The sequence below is a fragment of the Chelonus insularis genome, unplaced genomic scaffold, assembly GCF_013357705.1.
Source record: "Chelonus insularis isolate UGA/USDA-ARS -01 unplaced genomic scaffold, ASM1335770v1 contig_93_pilon, whole genome shotgun sequence".
Lineage (NCBI taxonomy): Eukaryota > Metazoa > Arthropoda > Insecta > Hymenoptera > Braconidae > Chelonus > Chelonus insularis.
Window position 1 is genome coordinate 1618518 of NW_023276782.1, and position 18698 is coordinate 1637215.

The 18698-nt window shown below is 29.2% G+C and overlaps 4 protein-coding genes across 4 annotated transcripts in view; 1 reads left to right on the forward strand and 3 right to left on the reverse strand.

Moving 5' to 3' along the window:
- Nucleotides 1-11457, reverse strand: part of dally (division abnormally delayed protein) — a 63770-nt gene extending 52313 nt beyond the window's left edge. Inside the window, exons 1-2 of the mRNA XM_035092414.1 lie at nucleotides 10896-11457; nucleotides 4484-4624 (exon numbers count right to left, since the gene is read on the reverse strand). Coding sequence (XP_034948305.1) covers nucleotides 4484-4624; nucleotides 10896-11094 — 340 coding nt within the window. The 5' untranslated portion in view covers nucleotides 11095-11457. The remainder of the gene's footprint in view (nucleotides 1-4483; nucleotides 4625-10895) is intronic.
- A 250-nt stretch (nucleotides 11458-11707) lies between these two features.
- On the reverse strand, nucleotides 11708-14459 carry Mcm7 (minichromosome maintenance 7). Its single transcript, XM_035092117.1, has 4 exons — nucleotides 14309-14459; nucleotides 13954-14162; nucleotides 13699-13862; nucleotides 11708-13616 (listed from the first exon to the last, which is right to left on the reverse strand). The coding sequence occupies exons 1-4, from the start codon at nucleotides 14346-14348 to the stop codon at nucleotides 11852-11854; spliced, it is 2178 nt and encodes a 725-aa protein (XP_034948008.1). The 5' UTR covers nucleotides 14349-14459; the 3' UTR covers nucleotides 11708-11851.
- Nucleotides 14460-14578: 119 nt separating this feature from the next.
- bys (Bystin) lies at nucleotides 14579-16605 on the forward strand. The gene is made up of 3 exons (XM_035092118.1): nucleotides 14579-14810; nucleotides 14929-15845; nucleotides 16298-16605. Exons 1-3 carry the CDS (start codon nucleotides 14667-14669, stop codon nucleotides 16515-16517), a joined length of 1281 nt encoding a protein of 426 aa, XP_034948009.1. The 5' UTR covers nucleotides 14579-14666; the 3' UTR covers nucleotides 16518-16605.
- LOC118072341 (ribonuclease H2 subunit B) lies at nucleotides 16067-18665 on the reverse strand. The gene is given in 5 exon segments (XM_035092119.1): nucleotides 16067-17141; nucleotides 17213-17382; nucleotides 17385-17435; nucleotides 17508-18032; nucleotides 18094-18665. Coding segments are annotated over 5 exon segments (915 nt in total). The 5' UTR covers nucleotides 18173-18665; the 3' UTR covers nucleotides 16067-17051.
- Between the last annotated feature and the right edge of the window lie 33 nt (nucleotides 18666-18698).

The window sequence follows — 18698 nt, forward strand, 5'->3', positions numbered from 1 at the left end:
TGGAATGACACATTTAAAACTGATTATAATGAGAAGGATAAGAAATATTTAATCTCGTAATTACAAGCAAAATTTTTTTTTTTCTGTATTGAAGAATAAATTTGACTGTAAATCACAATAAATAAAATTGATTATTCTCATTAATGATATTTACTTCTGAAGTCTGCATTTCTTTATTCCTTATTATTCACCAAAAATTCTTGAAAATTTTTTAAATTTAATGTAAGTATTTTATATAACATCAATAGGGGCTTTAAATCAAATGCCAAACTACATTTTTTCATCAATTAATAATTCAAAATAAAGTTTAAAATTTATTACACCAGTAAATAAATCTTCTAAATGAAGATAACAAAAAATTCTCTCAAAATCTTCTTTAAAAGAGTGCATAAAAGATAATCCATTAAAAAAAATCAAGTCCAATAAATCTTTAGAATAAAAAAGAAAAAAGAAATTCTAATCACATCACACTCTTATATGTCTGACCACTTTCCATTTCCACTTAACACTTCTCTCAACAATCTCTCAAAGCTTGAAGTACATAATTTTCCAACATTATTCACCGCAAGGAATCCAGTTGAGTACAAAAAGGAATACTATAAAATTTAGTAACTAATTCAGAGAAATGAAGTTAGAGGAATTTAATCCCACGATATTGTAGGATATTTAGATAGGTCATAAGAGCTATAAATTCCAAGATCTACCATATCTACATGTGCACATTCTCAACGATTTGGATTTTATGAATGGAAGTATGGAAATTAAAATGGAAAGCACGATTTGGTCGAGGTTTGTCCTCCAATTTTCAGCAGGTTTTCATCTGCTGGTAGTCTTAAAACCGGGGCTGAGATTGCACGTAGATCCAAGCCAGAAGGAAGAACAAGTTTGAGTGTGTAGGATTGGTGAAATCTATATATCTATACGTATGTGAAGAGTTGGAGAATTTTATCCTCTACTTAAGCAGAGATAGCTCGATCGAGATTCCACGCACGATAGTCTCGTGTAGGCGTTTCGTTCCGGATTCCACCCCTACCCTGTCGTTTCTTCCCTTTTATTCCTGTCCGTCTTCTCGTTTAACTCCTTTCTCATCTTATTTTTAACTCGACAGCTTTTCATATCTTGAAAACCACATTGAAGAATACCTCAAGAGATTACATTTTTCCATTAACTTCGACTGATACGCTATTATTTTTTTTTTTTTTATTTCTTTGTTTTTGAAAATTATTTCTTTTGTTTTTATTATTTGATTAGTATTGACTATTAATATCGATGATATCAAGTGTAAACGATGATTGCGATAGTTAATCAGTTCTACAGATCACGTTTTTGTAATCTGTTTATGCAAGTATGCATCGAGAGCACGTTTAGTGCCTGCTAAATTTATTTTACGTCGAATCGACTATGACTCAGCTCTAAAATTGCAATAACCTCGAAAAAAATGCATTTTCAAAGTGTTTATTAATCATTATAGTTATTAATAAGGATAATTCAATAACCTAGACGATATATAGAATATTTATTTCACACTTATTATTAAAGTTTAAAAAATAAATTAAAATTATTCTAATCTGATTCATTTATACTGATGTCTAAATTATTATTGTTAACTTATAAAATTTAGTTATCGTAAATATTTTTTATTTGTGAGCTTATGAAGAAAAAAAATGTACAAATAATAGTGCTCATTTTTTCTGTAAAATTTTGTAATAATTTTCTTCGTTGTTTTCAAGAACGTTTTTTTCCGAGTAACATATTATGTTTTATTCAAGCTTCTGAATAAAATATTCTTACCACTTCTGAGTACTTTTCGGTTCTTGCTTTCTATAAATTTTTAATAAACCAAGTATGGATAGACTATAAGTTTTTGGTTGTCTACTTAAGTAGGCACAACACTTAAATTTAAATCATGTTTGAAAATCATCATCACCATCATCATTATTATAATATTATTATTTTGTCAAATTTAATATCATTCATTTATGATAATACATTTTTTTTTGTACTTACACATTTTTGATTAATAAAAACATTAAATTACTTATGAGACAATTTAATTGAATAATTTATTCAACACTTTAATGATCAAATTATTGCCTGATACTGGGTTTGAGACAAAAATTTAACGACATCTCATTAATAATTGAAAATTATCAGAAATTTCACAAGAAACTTATCATTAGCATCGAATTTATCAATAAATTATTTGAAGATATCGATTACATGAATTTTTTTAAAATTATCACATGGATCTGTACTTGGATACTTATATTTAATACTTCAACTATTAAATAAATAAATAAATAAAATGTGCAATGAAAATAAATTATTGTATTAATAATTTTTTAAATCAATATTAAATCTACTACTGTGATTTTATTGTAAGAAAAGAATTGACCCTACACTGGATTCCTTAGCTTTTTTTTTTATTATCGAAAGAATGAATTCCAGAAATTCATTCGAAAATTACAATTGAGGGGCATTAATTACAAATGCATTATGTCAAAGTAATGCCAATGAAATTCATTAACGACATAAAGGTATTTGTTGTAAAAATGTTAATTCTTTCTTTAACATAACAACAACAATAATAATAATAATAATAATTATGATTATTTAAAGTTTTAATTAAAAATTTTTTATTAATAAAAAAGCACGAATCTTCTCAACATCAAATAATGTTTAAAATCATTTATTTATTTTTGTTATCTTCATTATTTATCAATTGATGATTTCTTGATTATCACAGTCATTTTTATTAAAAAAAAGATCTTTACAATGTTTTTCCTTTCTTAAATTTAAAAATATCTATAATAAATTAATTATTGAAAATGAAAAAAAAAAAAAGGAAAGTACAGACATATCGAATCATGCAATCGACTTAATTGCAATACTCGATCGCAATTCACAAGGCAGCCAAGTGGCTCAGAAGCTGCGGAGGACGAGGTTGTAAAAGAGTACATATAGAAGGAGTCTCTCGCCCGGGCGTGCGAGGATTGTACGACATGGCCTTATACGGCGAGTGACTGAGTTTGTTTGAGCGCGAGAAAGCCAACCTAAACCGTCTTTCTCTGCTTCTTCTTCGTTTATTCTTCACTTTGCAAACTCTTCAAGTCTCCAACAGAACGTATAACGAAAGCTGCACATGAACCAAACTGGTCTCCCTTTTCTCTCAATTCTACCCTACTACTTGCTCTTTCTATATATTATGTACTCGCGTTCCGATGCCTGTTGAACCGCATTTTTCTCCTTTCTCTCTTTCATCCTGCCTTTCGTCTCTCGGCCTTTGATGCAACCCCGAAATTCCCTTGAAAATGTGGGAAATTCGCTATTCCGTTAGTTTTTATTCGATTTTGTAGACTGTTTATTTTTTTGTTTGTTGTATACTAAGACCAGAAAAAAATAAATAGTCTAGTAGATTGGTTTTTTTTAAATTGTATTCTTTATTGGCATCATAGTAGATTAACTCCACCAACATGATGAGTTCTTTTTCATCAAGTACAATACAATTGCAAAAAAAAACCATTTAAAATATATATGTAAGTATAATATCCTAAAATGCTCATAAATATTTAAACATTATTCTTTACAATTTTATATTTAAAATATATTATTCTTTTAAACGTTATAATTAAAGAAATTCACAATAATTTCAAAACATTTAAATGATAATAATAATAATGATAAAATATAAAAATAATTATTATAAAATAAATAATAATCAGTTTGAGATGAAGTATTCAAGACAATTTTAATCTTACATAATGTCTGTAAAATTATTTAAAAATAAAAATACTTGAAAAATGTAATTATACTTCTTTATATATTATTTAGTGAGCACTAAATTATTATATAATTATTTAAATGATAGAATATGAAAAGATAAAAACTTCTTTCTCAGAGAAAATAGTGTGTCGAGGGAAAAGAACTCCAATACGAAAAAGTTCCCTTGAAAAAAAACGAGATTGAAGTTATCAGGAAAAAGATTTTGCCTTTTTTTTTTTTTTAAAAAAACGTTTCTACTTATCTCACTTTTATAAAAAATTAAAAGTAATAACAATAATAATAAATAGATTAAAATTTTTTTATGCATAATATTATTTTTTTTTATTTACAATATTATCATTTAAATACCTAAAAATAATAAAAGTTTATTTAAAAGTAAATGTAATATTTATTAATACAACTTGTAATTTTTTTGCACATTTTATTCCATGCTCTAATAATTCATAAAATAATATAAGTGGTAATTAAAGCACGTGAGAAATAAAAATATCTCATCACATTTGATAATTATCATGTTTTTAAAAATATATATAAACACTACTAAAAGAAATATACAACCTAATTTTATGAAAAGTATTTCTATATAAATTGTCTTTTAACAATGCGTTGTTAATTATATCTCACCAGTAACACCGTAAATCTTACGCACGTTTTCTTTACAAGATTAATTTTAAGATAAGTTTATCAATTTAGAACTTACCCCTCAAAGCATCTGCTGTCGTGGCAAGTAAACCTTGCAAAGTTCTGCTGTGGTGGTGTATCAGACTATGAAAGTCTGCTCTTGCTTGTTGTCGCAGTTGATCTTCAGTCTGTTGGCTGCAACAGTGGCCCTTGCATGTCGCTAAGAAAACAAAAAGAAACCAATTATATTTTATCATTATGTTTATCTTTCAAAATGAGTCGTTTAACATGATATAAATATAATGAATGTTTATTGAAAAAATGAAAATTCAAATGTACCTCAAGTGTATTCAACATTATATTATACATAAATAGAAATAAAAGATAATATAAAAAAAAACATTCACTTGTAAAGTGAGAGCAGTTTTTGCACATCAAACTTGATAGAAAATTGCATGTAAATCTACTTTTTATTTTCTTTTTTATTGTATTATTTCTACTTTACATTTTTTCACTACTTCTGTTCAGATTTGTTTATAAAATTTGAACTTTGTATTTTTTTGTTCTGTTTTCCCTCAAATTCAAAAGATTTTATCACAATATTTTAGTGTTAGTTTTTTTTTTGGTAAATAAAAAGTATGTTACGGAAAAAAGTAATAAAAGAATTTGCAATCAGAACTATAGAAAAATACGTACTATGTTTGGTAATAATAAAAAAAAAAATGTTTTATCAAAGAAAAAAAGTACTTGTCATGGAAGATAAAAAATAATATTTGTTCTTGGTAAAAAAAATTATAATTATTTTTACTTTAATAGAATCTTTTTTGTCTTTTTGTCAAAATAAATGTTTGCTTTTAATTAAACTAATTTAAAAACAAAAACAGAGCATTCTCATTCAATTTACATGCATTGTTTTATTGAAAATTATTTTATAAAGCGTCCTTTGTAAAAAAAAATTAAATATAGAAAAGAACTATATAATTTTAATTAAGAAATATTGGCAAAGAAAAAAAAAAGATTAAAAACCCTATGGAATATTTTCTATTAATTTTTTTATAAAGTATTATTATAAATTTTTAATAAATAATTAGTTCCAAATGATATATAATCATCTAAATTATTGACAAGTTAAACCACATTCCAACAATTTATTGTATCTCGAATTTTTTACAAATTTAACATCATAGTTAAATAAAACTTATCTTATTAATACAACATCTAACATTACAAGTAAAAAAAAAAAATAGGCCACTTATAAATATTTATTTAAAAAATACGGAGTTCATTAGCTGTAAAATTAATGGCTTTATCTATGAAATAGTTACAAACATCCTGATATTTTTTTTTGCAAACAAGAATCCTTTCTGTTCTTAGGTATAATTAATCAAAAAAAAAACTTCTAGTAAACAATGAAAAAATCCAAGAAGTAAAATAAACAGCACAAGAAATATTCCCTACATGATAGCTGTAATTTATAGTAGCATTAAGGAAGTATTTTTTGTTGGCAGAGGGGTGAATTTTGATATAAAATAAGATGTTTCTTTACTAAGAGAGAATTGCATTGAGGTCAGGGCTGGGTGACGGAAAGTGTGTTAAAAGGTTTTTGGGTCTCCCTTGGAGTCTTGTAGAGAGCTTCCTCATTTTTATTATACATTCTACAATGCATCATCACTCATCACACACAGGGCTAAATAAGAAAGAAAAATGTAAATAAACAAAAAATCTGATGAATTTATTGGCCTAAATCATCCTATAAATTCCACCCTTGGTAAAAATAATAAACATAGATAAAAACAATAGATAAAGGTTAAAATAATGTATTTGTGCAGGTGCTCTCTTAGAAGAGATATCCCGTGGGATGAAATAGTTTCTCATATACCCACGTTGAGGATTGAACCTTTCACAGTCTTCTCGTCTCGCGTGACCTCGTCCGGCATTCGACACCTTCGACCCTTGGATGTGATCGTTGGGAAGCACAAATCGACGCTATGGTCGCGCGATTGTATTATATACGAGGTAGAGAGGTATAATGATACACGTTACAGTCTTGGATCCGGCCTCGAGTCGAGCTTCGTCGTTGCATGCTCATATATCTATCCCAGACTCGACATACCCGGAAGCCAACAGTCTCTACATGAACGTGTACTCTATATCTTTGTCTCTAAAACTCAACTTTTAATTTATTTTTTGTTTTGTAGGTTGTTTAAGGATATATACATAGTGAAACAAGACAGCCAGCGAGAAATTGAATTTGCAACTACTCCAACAGTCCTTTGACATTTTGTACATATGTAGAAAATATCGTGCAATGATGGAGAAAAATGTTACAAGCTTGAGTAAATACTAATTTATGACTAAAGAGTTTTTAAATGAGCTTCAAGATAAATTTGAAATATTTTTTCGTTTAATATCTATGTTGAAAGCCATTTTATTACTCTTGTTTTTTAACTAGACTTTTTAAACTTTCATTTTGTAAAAGAGTGTAATCATAATAAAAAACAATGAGTCAAATATTTTATTAAGTAATAATGGAGTTTTAGTTTATGTTGTGAACTTGTGTAGTGTAATTATTGTGAAATGAAAAAATTTGAAGAAAGGTCATTTGAATTGAAGTATTTTTTTTGGTATTTTGAAGAAATAAAATCTGCATATGTATTTTATAATTTGAAATTTAGGTCTGAACAATATTTTAGAGATTAAAATGTTTTAATACCTTAAATAGCAGTTAAATATAATTATTAATACGAAAATTTTACTTTAAATAATTTATTTTAATATTTGATGTAAAATTATTAGAATAATTCACGATAGAAATAAAGTTAGAAATAAAAGTATTTACGTAACTCGAAGAAAATTAATTAATTTTGTGGTTTGTGATTTTAATATTAAAAAATTAATCAACCTCAAATATTTTTATTTAATTTATAAATCAAGATAAGAATATGTGCAAGAATCATTCCCTTATTTTTTTTTATCTCATATAATAAACTATTTTTCACACGATAAAAAGTGCAAATCATGATATTAATTAATAATTATAGTTCTCGGCTTGCATAAGAAACTGTTGTGAATAAAAATGGACATAATTGTACTTTTTTTTACATCATTTATGTCATAAAGTAAAATCTGAAAAACCCAGATGATAAGGAAAAAAATTTTTATCTTTTTGTATGATGCTCAATGAACAATAGATATATTTTTATATTATTATTTTATTTCTTTCTTTCATATACGAGATAAACAAGAAAATAGTACAGATGAAAATTTACTAGTAAGCAAGAATTTTATGTGTTTCCAGTATCTATTACATCTTGAAGGGATGGACGAAACACAGAAGAGAAACAATTTTTCCAATAATTGTGAAAAATAAAACTATCCTGTGTACAATGTATTTTTTCGGAATTGAACAGATTCCTAAAATTACTTTTTTCTAATCAGATTGAGTGTACAGAAAGATGGCTCGTAAAAATAAAATTAACCAATATTCTACAGAACCTTTTAATATCAGATCAGTCAAAAAAATCTTTGAACAAAACATAAAAGGAAAATTTACGATAGAAATTTACGATTTTTTGGAATTTTTGCTGTAGAAACAGATTGTAAAAATCTTGCTGAAGGTACTTGCTGGAATAAAGATGATTCTACAGATATTTTTCAATTTTATAGACAACGAAAAGGTAATTAAATAGAATCGATAATATTTTATAGAAGTTTTCGATGAAAGAAAGATTTACAAGACAAGTTTAACATAAATAATATTCATCACAAAATACATCGTTTCTTTGAAATTATATATTTTGAATTGAATTTGTAAAATAAAAAAAATAAAAAATTACAAAACTCTTTGATAGATTTAGAATTCTTATCTGATATACTATGATAACTAACGAGCGTTAAATAGAGCGAAAAATATTATTACAGCACATTACTCCAATAGAACTCAACGTTATTTCGTTCGAATTAAATTTCTTACTTACTGATACTATTGATTTTTAAATAAAAATTGGTTTTTATCAATATCAATCATTACCATGATTTTAAAAAATATGTTCAATGAATTTAACAGAAATTAAATCCTCTCAGAAAGTAAAATAATTATTATATAAAAGAAAATAACAGTCAGAATGGTATATAGTAGATAATCCAATAAATAGATAACTGAAATTGAACTCCAATATTTGGGAATTTCAGATAAAATCAAGGGATACATCTAAAGCCGAAGAAAATATAAAGATAAAATGGCAGTTCAATAATCAAATATAGTGAAATAAGTTGAATACCGTTCGAACAATCGAATTCTATGTAATCAAAATGTAAACATAGCAAGGTTTGTTTCGAGGAATTTCTCGAGTATTTCTATCGTCAACCTTCAGTTGATATAAAACGAATAGCGAAGGAAACAAAATATAAGAAGCATTATTAGCTTATCCGGCTACCTTCTGCTTTATCACCAATAACCAACGCCTGTAGCATAATACACGCTGTCAATCATGCAAATTGTCGTTACGAGGCTCTCGAAATGATGCCATGGACTTCAACTACTACCTTAATAGCATAGAATCATACACAGTATGTTTAGAATAGCGCGGGAAATGATGGAAAGGGGAAGTGATTAAGAGAAAGAGTCGGGAATATAGGAGGCAAGAAGCGTGAGGATGCTTTAATTAACCTAAATGAGCAAATCAGCCACAGTCGGCCGCAAAACTGGTTGGCTCGATTAGTCGACTTGGTGCCTGTCACGAGAGTTAATGTCCCGATCGACTGGTTGATCGCTTAAGCCTCCGACTTCGATATTTATCTAACTTTACCTGCCGCTAAACTCGAGGTGGATGTTTAAGTCGTCATTTACATCATCATTTACTTCTATATACCTTCATCAACGCCTCATTCTTCCTCATCATAAATTTATTTTTGGTTGACCAATAAAGAAAAATTTGTGAGAAAAATACTAAATGGTCACAAAATATGATATAAAGGTGGAAAAAGACGTCACATGATTTTTTGTTTTGAAAATGCTTTTATTCCTTTATAACAAGAATGTTTTACGATTCTTCATCATCTAATATATATATATATATATTTTTCTTTTCATCATCAAAATAACGATTTCGAAATACATGCGTTGGCGTAGTTGTATATATATTTTATAGCAGATTTATAGCAAAGACCCTCTTCTTCTCTTCCTTTTTCTTCGTCTGCTGATCATGCTACTCTATCGTTTTTATTTTTTTCTCACCGCAAATGACTTGAGTAAAAAAACCTACAACCCTCGTATATAAAAGCTTTTTAGTGGGAATCTTTTTGTCTACTTTATGTATATCCTTTTATATTATATATACATACTGAGTAGTTTGTCAAAAGTGTAAAGGGGCAGGTTAAGTCTAGATTGCAACACCAACAAAATGTGATAATAATCGTGCTTCTCTTAGCATTGGTACTTATGTATACCACCAGTGTGACATTGGATGGTATTTTAAATAGGAAGAATAAGTACGAGAGGATTAAGAAATAATCACGATTAGATCTGGTTACAAGATCTCTCAACACGTCTATCAAGATCCGTTAGATTATTATTCGGCACGCGCCGGAAGCGTGCCGGGAGGTAAAGAGGAATGAAAAGGTTAAAAAAATGTCGAGAGGTTAATCCTGTGAATATCTTAAGCTCATATATAATATAAGAAAATCTTCAGATTTATTAAAAGACTTTTTTCCATATCTCAATTTACTTGCTCTGAAGAGTCTCTGTAATTTAAATTCATCATGTACTATTAGAGTAAATACATAAAATGGAATTTAAATTACATTTTTTATTAAAAAAAATTTTTTTTTAACAAATGATGCCATTTGCTTTTATAAGATATAGTAAAAAATTTAAAAAAGCAATCAAATTATTGAAGATTATTTTTTTACTCCAAAATCGAAATTGAATTTTTAATTTATGTAATAAAATTATTGTCAGTTGATATTTAACTTTTCATACAATAATATTTATTTTATGCCTCCTAATTTGGAGTTAAAATGAAAAAAAAAAAAAAGAATAAACTTGTATTCATCTACGCAATAAATATTTCGTCAGTATTCAAACATTAAATTAAAATTGGAGCTTCTATATCATTTTAATGTAGGTTTTGTATAAGACTGCATATTTTCTTGATACTGATAACTCCAAGACATGATATTTTTACTGAATTAAATCACAAAGAATTGACTGTTAATAATTCTGAGTCTGTCTATTCAAGTCTTATTACATTGTATCTATATTTCATCATATGACTGATAAAATGTGCCATTCAAACAATCGAAAATAAATTACTTCAATTGTCAATAAATGGATGATATATTGACATTCCACCAGCTCTACACTAAATTTCATATGATAGTTTAAAGTATCGAAAGCATACATGTGGGTTTAACTTGCCAATAATTGATCAATTTAGGTAACTGATATGTAAACAAAAATTTACCGCAAATGGTCAATTAAATTTACTTACTCAACGAAATGTCGCTGGGGAGAAACGTTGTTGTGAAATCAACTGTGATATTTTTACGCTCAAAAAAGGGTCTAACTGATTCGCAGTTTCCTGGAGTGTCGCCACCTCCACCTCCGTGTCGTCTTGTAGATCTAGTGGAACGCGAAACGACACCGCCAATCAGGTATAAAAACACAATTGTTAAGCAGATCACTTTCATTTTTTATATTTTGTTGACACTTGTTCAAAATCAACTATTACTCCACCTTCACTGTAATGATGTTTACTTTATTTTATAAATAAAATAACTTTGTCAAAAGATATTTCGACAGTAATTTACTAAAATTACACATTTAATCGACATAACCGGCGTATTTGAATCGACAAATTCGCAGCGACACTTATTTGCCGGGAATATCTTAATACGTTATACACAAACATTTAACATATATGCATTTAGACAATAAAAAGATAAAACGCGAATAATTCACCAACCGAAACAAAGACACGAAACGACGAACGAATGTATCGTGTCTCCCGTCTTCTCGACACACTTGCAATTATTGCAAGTACCGGTAGACTGTCCGCGCGCAACTGATCAGTTTCTGCACTAAGGGATGAACTAGTGCGCGCGTTCATTGCGACGCTGAAGAGCGGGGATTTCACGCATGCGTGGTATTACAATTTTTACTTTCCCGCCTAAATCTGATGGTAATAAAGTTTTGTTTAGAAAGTTTTTATTATTAACTGAGCTAATTGTACAACTTGAAAGTTTTTATCAAAATTACATTTTAATATTTCATTATCATTAAAAACATTAAAAATTTATTTAATACAGTTTTATTCATAAAAATACAGTTTTCAAAGTAGCGCTTATTGAAGAGATAGTCTAAAAAGTCGAATTCGACTAATTTTACTTAAATAATTCATTCATCAAATTGATATTTGGATAAAAAAAATGATTAGTTTAATTTATTTTAAAAAAAGGTAAGTTGAGTTCTGGCTTGATTCACTTGCCAAACATTAAGTTCTTCGTATTCTTCAATACAATCATCAACTTGATGTTGATTGAATCCTTTATTGGTACATCTTTCTAAGATTTCAGAAACTTTAACTGTCTTAGAATCTCCAGCAATTTCTCTGATCAACTGGAATATTTTATTTGCTGTACTCACACCTCTATTTATTGTTTGAGTCTCAGAATGATTAATTGAATACTTGGACATTTCCACTAAACGATTAGCCTCAGCAACATCTTCCTTCTGTACTTCATTAGATAATCTAAGGCGTGCGAGAGCCGTTGATAGACGTAGAACAGCTAAGAGATTTCTTGCTGAAGTAAAAGTTTTATCATGACTATTTCTTGCTTCTCTTCGCATCTCTACGTATGATTCAACAATGTAATCAGTTATTTCTGGGCTAACCATAGGTTCAAGTGTTCTACAAAGTGCAATGTATCTTCTCATCAAATTCATGTCCAGAGCTTCAGTTTCTGTAGCAGGCTGAACTCCAGTACGATGAACATGAGTAATGTGTTGAGCAAGCCGGAGGTCGTTATCCCGGTCTGCGCGGTCCTGAATGAGCCAAAGGAGATCAAAACGTGATAATAAAGCCGCAGGAAGCTGAATGTTCTGTTCTATAGTCCTCTTAGGGTTATATCTTCCATATGCAGGATTAGCAGCAGCTAAAATGGATACTCGAGCATTTAATCTGGTCATAATACCAGCTTTAGCTATAGAAATGGTCTGTTGCTCCATTACTTCGTGAATTGCAGTTCTATCTGCATCAGCCATTTTATCAAACTCGTCAATACAGCATACACCTTGATCAGCGAGAACCAAAGCACCTCCTTCTAACATCATTTGCCCAGTAAGAGGATCTTTCAGAACTGCAGCTGTTAAACCAACTCCTGATGATCCACGTCCTGTTGTATATTGAGACCGAGGTGCCAAACGAGTAATGAATCCTAACAATTGAGACTTTGCTACTCCTGGATCTCCCATGAGACAGATGTTGATGTTACCACGAATTTTAATATCTCCTTTTTTCTTATCAGTTCCTCCAACGAGTAAAAGTAAAAGAGCTTTCTTTACATCAATCAGTCCATAAATTTCTGGAGCAATTGAAGTAGCTAATTTAGTATAAAAATCGTCTCCCATGAAGCTGTCGAGTTCTTCTTGAGTCAACTGTTTACTGCTGTCATCTGCAGTTTGTAGATTTGTTAATGTAACGACTTGGTGAGCATCTAAAAATGTCTCGTTCAACAAAGCACCTCCGGGATTTGCATTATAGCCAGTTTTATTAATTGGTAAAAATATTCCAGTAAATACAACGTGATCTCCTGGTAAACATTGCCTTGTTGTTTCTCCTCTACAATAAATAGTTAATGATCTTGGAATATGTCCAACAGGTACTTGATCACTGTGTTCCTGTATTTTGACCTCTTGAAATTTGATAAATTTTGATCCTTTTGTTTGTATGTACAGTCTACCACCAGATTTGTTTACTTTACAGTCGTCACTCTCACACATGTTCAAAGGTTTAAAACTGAGAGATTGGATAGTTTGATAAGTCTCAGCACCACACTGATCGCATGTATATGTAGCACAGACCATCATAGGCTTTACTTCTGTACATCTTGTAACTATTCCACGAACAGTTACTAATTTTCCAATGCTGCCAGCTTTTAAATCTCGCACTGACAGCTGTTTAGCAGCATCAAAGTTTTTGAAGTTTACTTCACTGTAGATATTTAGAAGAAATGTATTTTTAATGTGTTAATATTAATTTAGAAAATCTAAAGAAAAAAATTGCATTAACTTACAATCGACGCATTAATTCCGGAGCGTATCTATTTCTAGGATCACGTTGGTCACCAGGATGTCTATTTCTTGCTTCCATCAGCAATCGATGTTCAATATAAATATCCAAAGCATCTTTAGGTGGTACTGGACGTTCTTTGAAATCCGGCAACATTTCTTGAATAAGCTTAAAAATAATAAAACATAAAATTTTATTTTCTGCAAGTCGATGTTGAAAGAAAAATTTCTATGAAAGTTTGAAATAATAATTAAATTACCTCTAAAAGTAGATTTACATATCGTCGAGCATTGTTAGCAATAGCCTCTGCTAATTCATTATCAAATTCATGAATATCATCGAGATCTATTGTAAGTGCAATTTGCTCCCTATGAGCTATCCGAGTTAATTGTTCCCTATATATAAAGAATTTTTGACCAGATTTATCATCCATTTTTACAAATTCTTCTAAAAATACCTTTAATTGCTCTGAAATTAAAAAAAAAGATATTAAATGGAAAATTATTTTAAAGTTTGAGTTAGTGTGATTGAGTTAGTCTAACATACCGAGTATATTGTGAGTTAAAATATACACATTTGGAGCAGAAATGAATTAAAAATATATTTTTACTAACCTCTATCTTTTGCGTAATCTCGAGATCTTTTCGAAGCCATTTTAATTATTAATGGTTGTTAAAATAATTAAATTCACAGTAAGTCTGCACGACACTTGCTGCTGGAAACAATATGTTATAACCTTACACTTGGCTTGTTGTTGGAGGTCATTTCCCGCGTAAATAAAAGTAGTTCTGATTTCGTATCCTAGGGAGCAGCTGAAGCTAATTGAATTCTACATTATCGATTGTTCTGAATGGATCTGTTTTATCCATGAAGTAAATGTTGAAAAGAAACATGTGTTGATTGGCGTTTATAAGTGCAAATGTACACACGTGTATTTGATTGATATTTTGGTGTAATTAAAAATCAACAAAAATGGGTAAAGCAAAAAAAATTAAAGTATCCAAAAAGGAACCAGAAACTACGAAAATTTCTCTAGCTGATCAAATTGAAGGAGATAAAATAGTAAAAGGAAAAGATAGACATAAAGTTCGTCTACGCAATGATAAAGATGAAGAGGTTAGAAAATTTGTTTTATTATTATTTATAATATTTGTAAAAGTTTTTTCATAAACTATCTCCTTTATATTTAGTATGTTTAATTGGTGATGATTAATTAATTTTTTTTATTCTGTAGTTTGTTGACGCCAATTTGTCCAAGAAAATTTTGTCACAAGCCAGGAAACAGCTTATGGAGCTGGAGGCAGAAAATGAGGACTCTTCAAGCAAACAAAAACCACTGACAAAATTAGGACCTGATTTTAGTGATGATGAAAATGCAGAGAGTGAAGAGGAAGTCACAGGAAATGAATATTATGAAAATATTGAAATTAATGATGAAGATGAACGAGCTTTACAAATGTTTATGGATCATAACAGACCTTCTGTTCGAACTTTAGCTGATATAATAATGGAAAAATTAACAGAGAAAAAAACAGAAATTGAAACACAGTTTACTGATGCGGGTTCTCTACAGGTACAAGAAATAGATCCTCGAGTACGAGCAATGTACGAAGGAGTTCGAGATGTTTTAGCTAAATATCGAAGTGGAAAAATACCAAAAGCATTTAAAGTCGTTCCAAGTCTCAGAAATTGGGAACAAATTTTATATATTACAGACCCACCAAAGTGGTCAGCAGCTGCAATGTACCAAGCAACAAGAATTTTTGCGTCTAATCTTAAAGAAAAAATGGCTCAAAGATTTTATAATTTAGTTTTACTTCCAAGAATAAGAGATGATTTAGCTGAATACAAAAGGCTAAACTTCCATTTATATCAAGCTTTAAGAAAAGCTCTTTTCAAGCCAGGAGGATTTATGAAAGGCATTATATTACCTTTGCTAGAATCTGGAACTTGCACTTTGAGAGAAGCCGTTATTATTGGGTCAGTAATTGCGAAAAATTCAATTCCAATCCTTCATTCATCTGCTGCAATATTGAAAATTGCTGAAATGGATTACACAGGTGCTAATAGTATTTTTCTGAGAATATTTCTAGATAAAAAATATGCTTTACCGTATCGGGTAATTGATGGAGTTGTATTTCATTTCCTGAGGTAAGTAAAATATCAAAATTAATTATTCAATTACTCAAGTACTTTTTATCAAATAACTTAAACCTTTTACAACAATATAATTGACATTCATAATATCTTGAGCACTTAATTTGGTTTAAAATAGAAAAACTTAAAGCTAAAAAATGCATATTGAATATATCTTTTATAAAACTTATTAATCTAGTCTGGTCAGGCTTAAAAAAAAACAATGGATAAATGAATTTTGTTTCCTAGACATTTTGCAAAACTTGCTGTTATACTTCACTTTTATTTCAAGTATGTTTCTATAAATGTTTCCTACAAAACGATTTCAGTTAATTATTTTTAACCCAATGTTTAATCTTTGATGTTTTTTATCAAGAATTTGAATAGTACACTAAAAATACACTATAAATTTTGATGTGAAACTCATATAAGTAGCAGATGATTAAACATAATTCATATAATTACAGATTTGAAAGAGAGACCAGAGAGCTTCCAGTTTTATGGCATCAGGCTTTCTTAACGTTTGTGCAACGTTACAAAAGTGATATAAGTTCAGAGCAAAAAGAAGCATTACTAGACTTATTACGGAAACAATCTCATCCTTCAATTACTCCAGAAATCCGCAGGGAGTTACAACATGCCAAATGTCGTGATGCGGAAACATCAGAAAAAATGATAACAGAATAGCTATAAAAATTGTCGGAAATTTTTCTATATTACTGTTTTAATATAATTATGTAATTAATAAAGATTGAACAATATTAATAGTATAATATTCCAAGTCTTAATTTGTTTATCATTAGACAAATAATGGACAATCCTAAGTACCATTCTAAGTACATTATTTGAAGCATCTTAATTGAGATTATTGCGAAATACTCAGACTTCCTTAATTAGTTATTTTATAGAACGTTAATATTAATATAATATGGAAATTGAATGCTTAATTTGGCAGGACACTGACAGTAATATGATAAAAAAAAATTCTGTACAAAATATTGAAGTTGTTTTTGAATAAAGTAACGAACAATATTTACACAAAAACCAGTTGGCAAACTTTCACTTATGATTAGAATACGGTTTAAGAGTAGAACATCACAATATTTAAGTTGCGTATGATCGTTGCTGCCTTCAGTTCAAAGTAATTTACTAATAAATATCAATAAAATCGGTTTATCGATTGTCACGAATAAAAACATTCAAACAGTCTTATTATCTAACTTATTTTTTTTTCAAATAACTGGCAATACTTTTTGATCCAGCTGCAGCTTTCTGTCTAGTAAGTTCTTTCTTAGTTGGTTGTTTTTGTGGCTAAAAATAAATGAAATGATTAATTTTCCAAAATAAAGCAGACTATATATTAATTAATTTTAAATATAAACCTTTTCAGATTTAGTTAGATCTAATGCTCGCATTTTTGGAGGACTTTCAGATTCCATATGTTCACTTTTAACTCGTTTGGTATCAGATGTATCTTTTGGACTAGTAAGTTTTCGCTTTGGATTATTTTCTATTTCTTCGGGTAAATTAAGAAACTGAGCCAATTTTTTGACAAATCTTCACTCAAATATTCTGAGACGATTCCATGAGCGTATCGTAAATATTCTATCAAGAAACAAAAATTAAAGCTTCAAATGTTCCTAAGATTGAAACTAATAATGAAAAAAAGAGACTTACCACTGTCAGTTCCGCCTTCGTTTTTACTACTCTTGACATAAGTAGCACTGACAGCTCCTTGAGAGACGTAAATTCCTTTTTGTCTAAGTACTTCAGAAACTCGTTCAACCTTTTTCTGCAGCCAAGACATCGTCTTTTCTTCATTAAACTTATAAGCTTGAAGCGATTCATCTCCACGACGATCAGCAACTAGTGAAAGTTTTAAATTCTGACAACGAGCTAATCTTTCAATCTCTGGGTAATCTTCATCTCTGAGTAACTGATCCATAGGTATAGCATATTGTGACTTTCTTAGATAAGGTAAAACAAGAAATATAGGATCAATGGGCGTTGACAAATGCATTTTTCCATCGGATTTGACATTATCATCAATGAACCAAGATCTTTTATTTTCATCAACAGTTAAAACTTCTTGAACTGTTACATCTCCAGGACTAAAAAGAAACATCGCTGGTTGATTAGATGCTGGGTGTCTAAGTTTTACAATATCTGGTATACTGCCATCTGGACCTTCTATTCCATCTCCTAAAATAAAAAAAGTTATTGAAGAACGATTGATCGGTGGTTTTGTTTTTTTTTTATTTACCTTTCATCAGAAAAACCCATGAATTAGTTGGTGTGTTGGATTTGACACATTTTTTTGGTGATCCTTTAACCCTCGGCATAATGAGCAGAATTTTTATGATCTAATGTTCTATTAAATAAAATACTATTCAAAATCTTTATACGTAATTGACACCTCTAAGTTATGAGAAAAATTCAGAGGTCAGCCATTTTTGATAAGAGGTCCAACTGACCAGTAATTGCAAATATGAAATATTATTATTCTCAGGTGAAAAATTACTCGATTTGCGGCAATTATACCAGAACCACATTTTCAGCCACTCAACAGCAGTAACTTTTTATTTTCTCAGACACTTGAATATTTAATAATCACGTAAAATATTGATAAAATATTTTTAATGTTTTTTGATGAAAAATGAAATTGGAATAGAGTGAATATAAAAAAAATTCACCGACCGAATTACGACCGAACTCTGAGGGAGAATAAATAAACCTTTGTATGCTTCTCTGCCGGTACCAGGGAGCTCATATGAGATAAAAAACGCGGGAAAATTCAGACTGTTAAACATGTGCGTGCGCATATATGTAGTTATACAAAAAAGTATGATGTTATATTTAAGTGTTTAC

What these genes read in the sequence shown, in the direction of transcription:
- bys (XM_035092118.1), top strand. Translation starts at nt 14,667, where the DNA reads ATGGGTAAAGCAAAAAAAATTAAAGTATCCAAAAAGGAACCAGAAACT. An exon ending in GCAATGATAAAGATGAAGAG is followed by an intron (nt 14,811 to 14,928) that starts GTTAGAAAATTT and finishes TTTATTCTGTAG; the next exon opens with TTTGTTGACGCCAATTTGTC. An exon ending in GTTGTATTTCATTTCCTGAG is followed by an intron (nt 15,846 to 16,297) that starts GTAAGTAAAATA and finishes ATATAATTACAG; the next exon opens with ATTTGAAAGAGAGACCAGAG.
- Mcm7 (XM_035092117.1), bottom strand. Translation starts at nt 14,348, where the DNA reads ATGGCTTCGAAAAGATCTCGAGATTACGCAAAAGATAGAG. An exon ending in AGATTACGCAAAAGATAGAG is followed by an intron (nt 14,163 to 14,308) that starts GTTAGTAAAAAT and finishes TTTTAATTTCAG; the next exon opens with AGCAATTAAAGGTATTTTTA. An exon ending in CCGGAATTAATGCGTCGATT is followed by an intron (nt 13,617 to 13,698) that starts GTAAGTTAATGC and finishes AAATATCTACAG; the next exon opens with TGAAGTAAACTTCAAAAACT.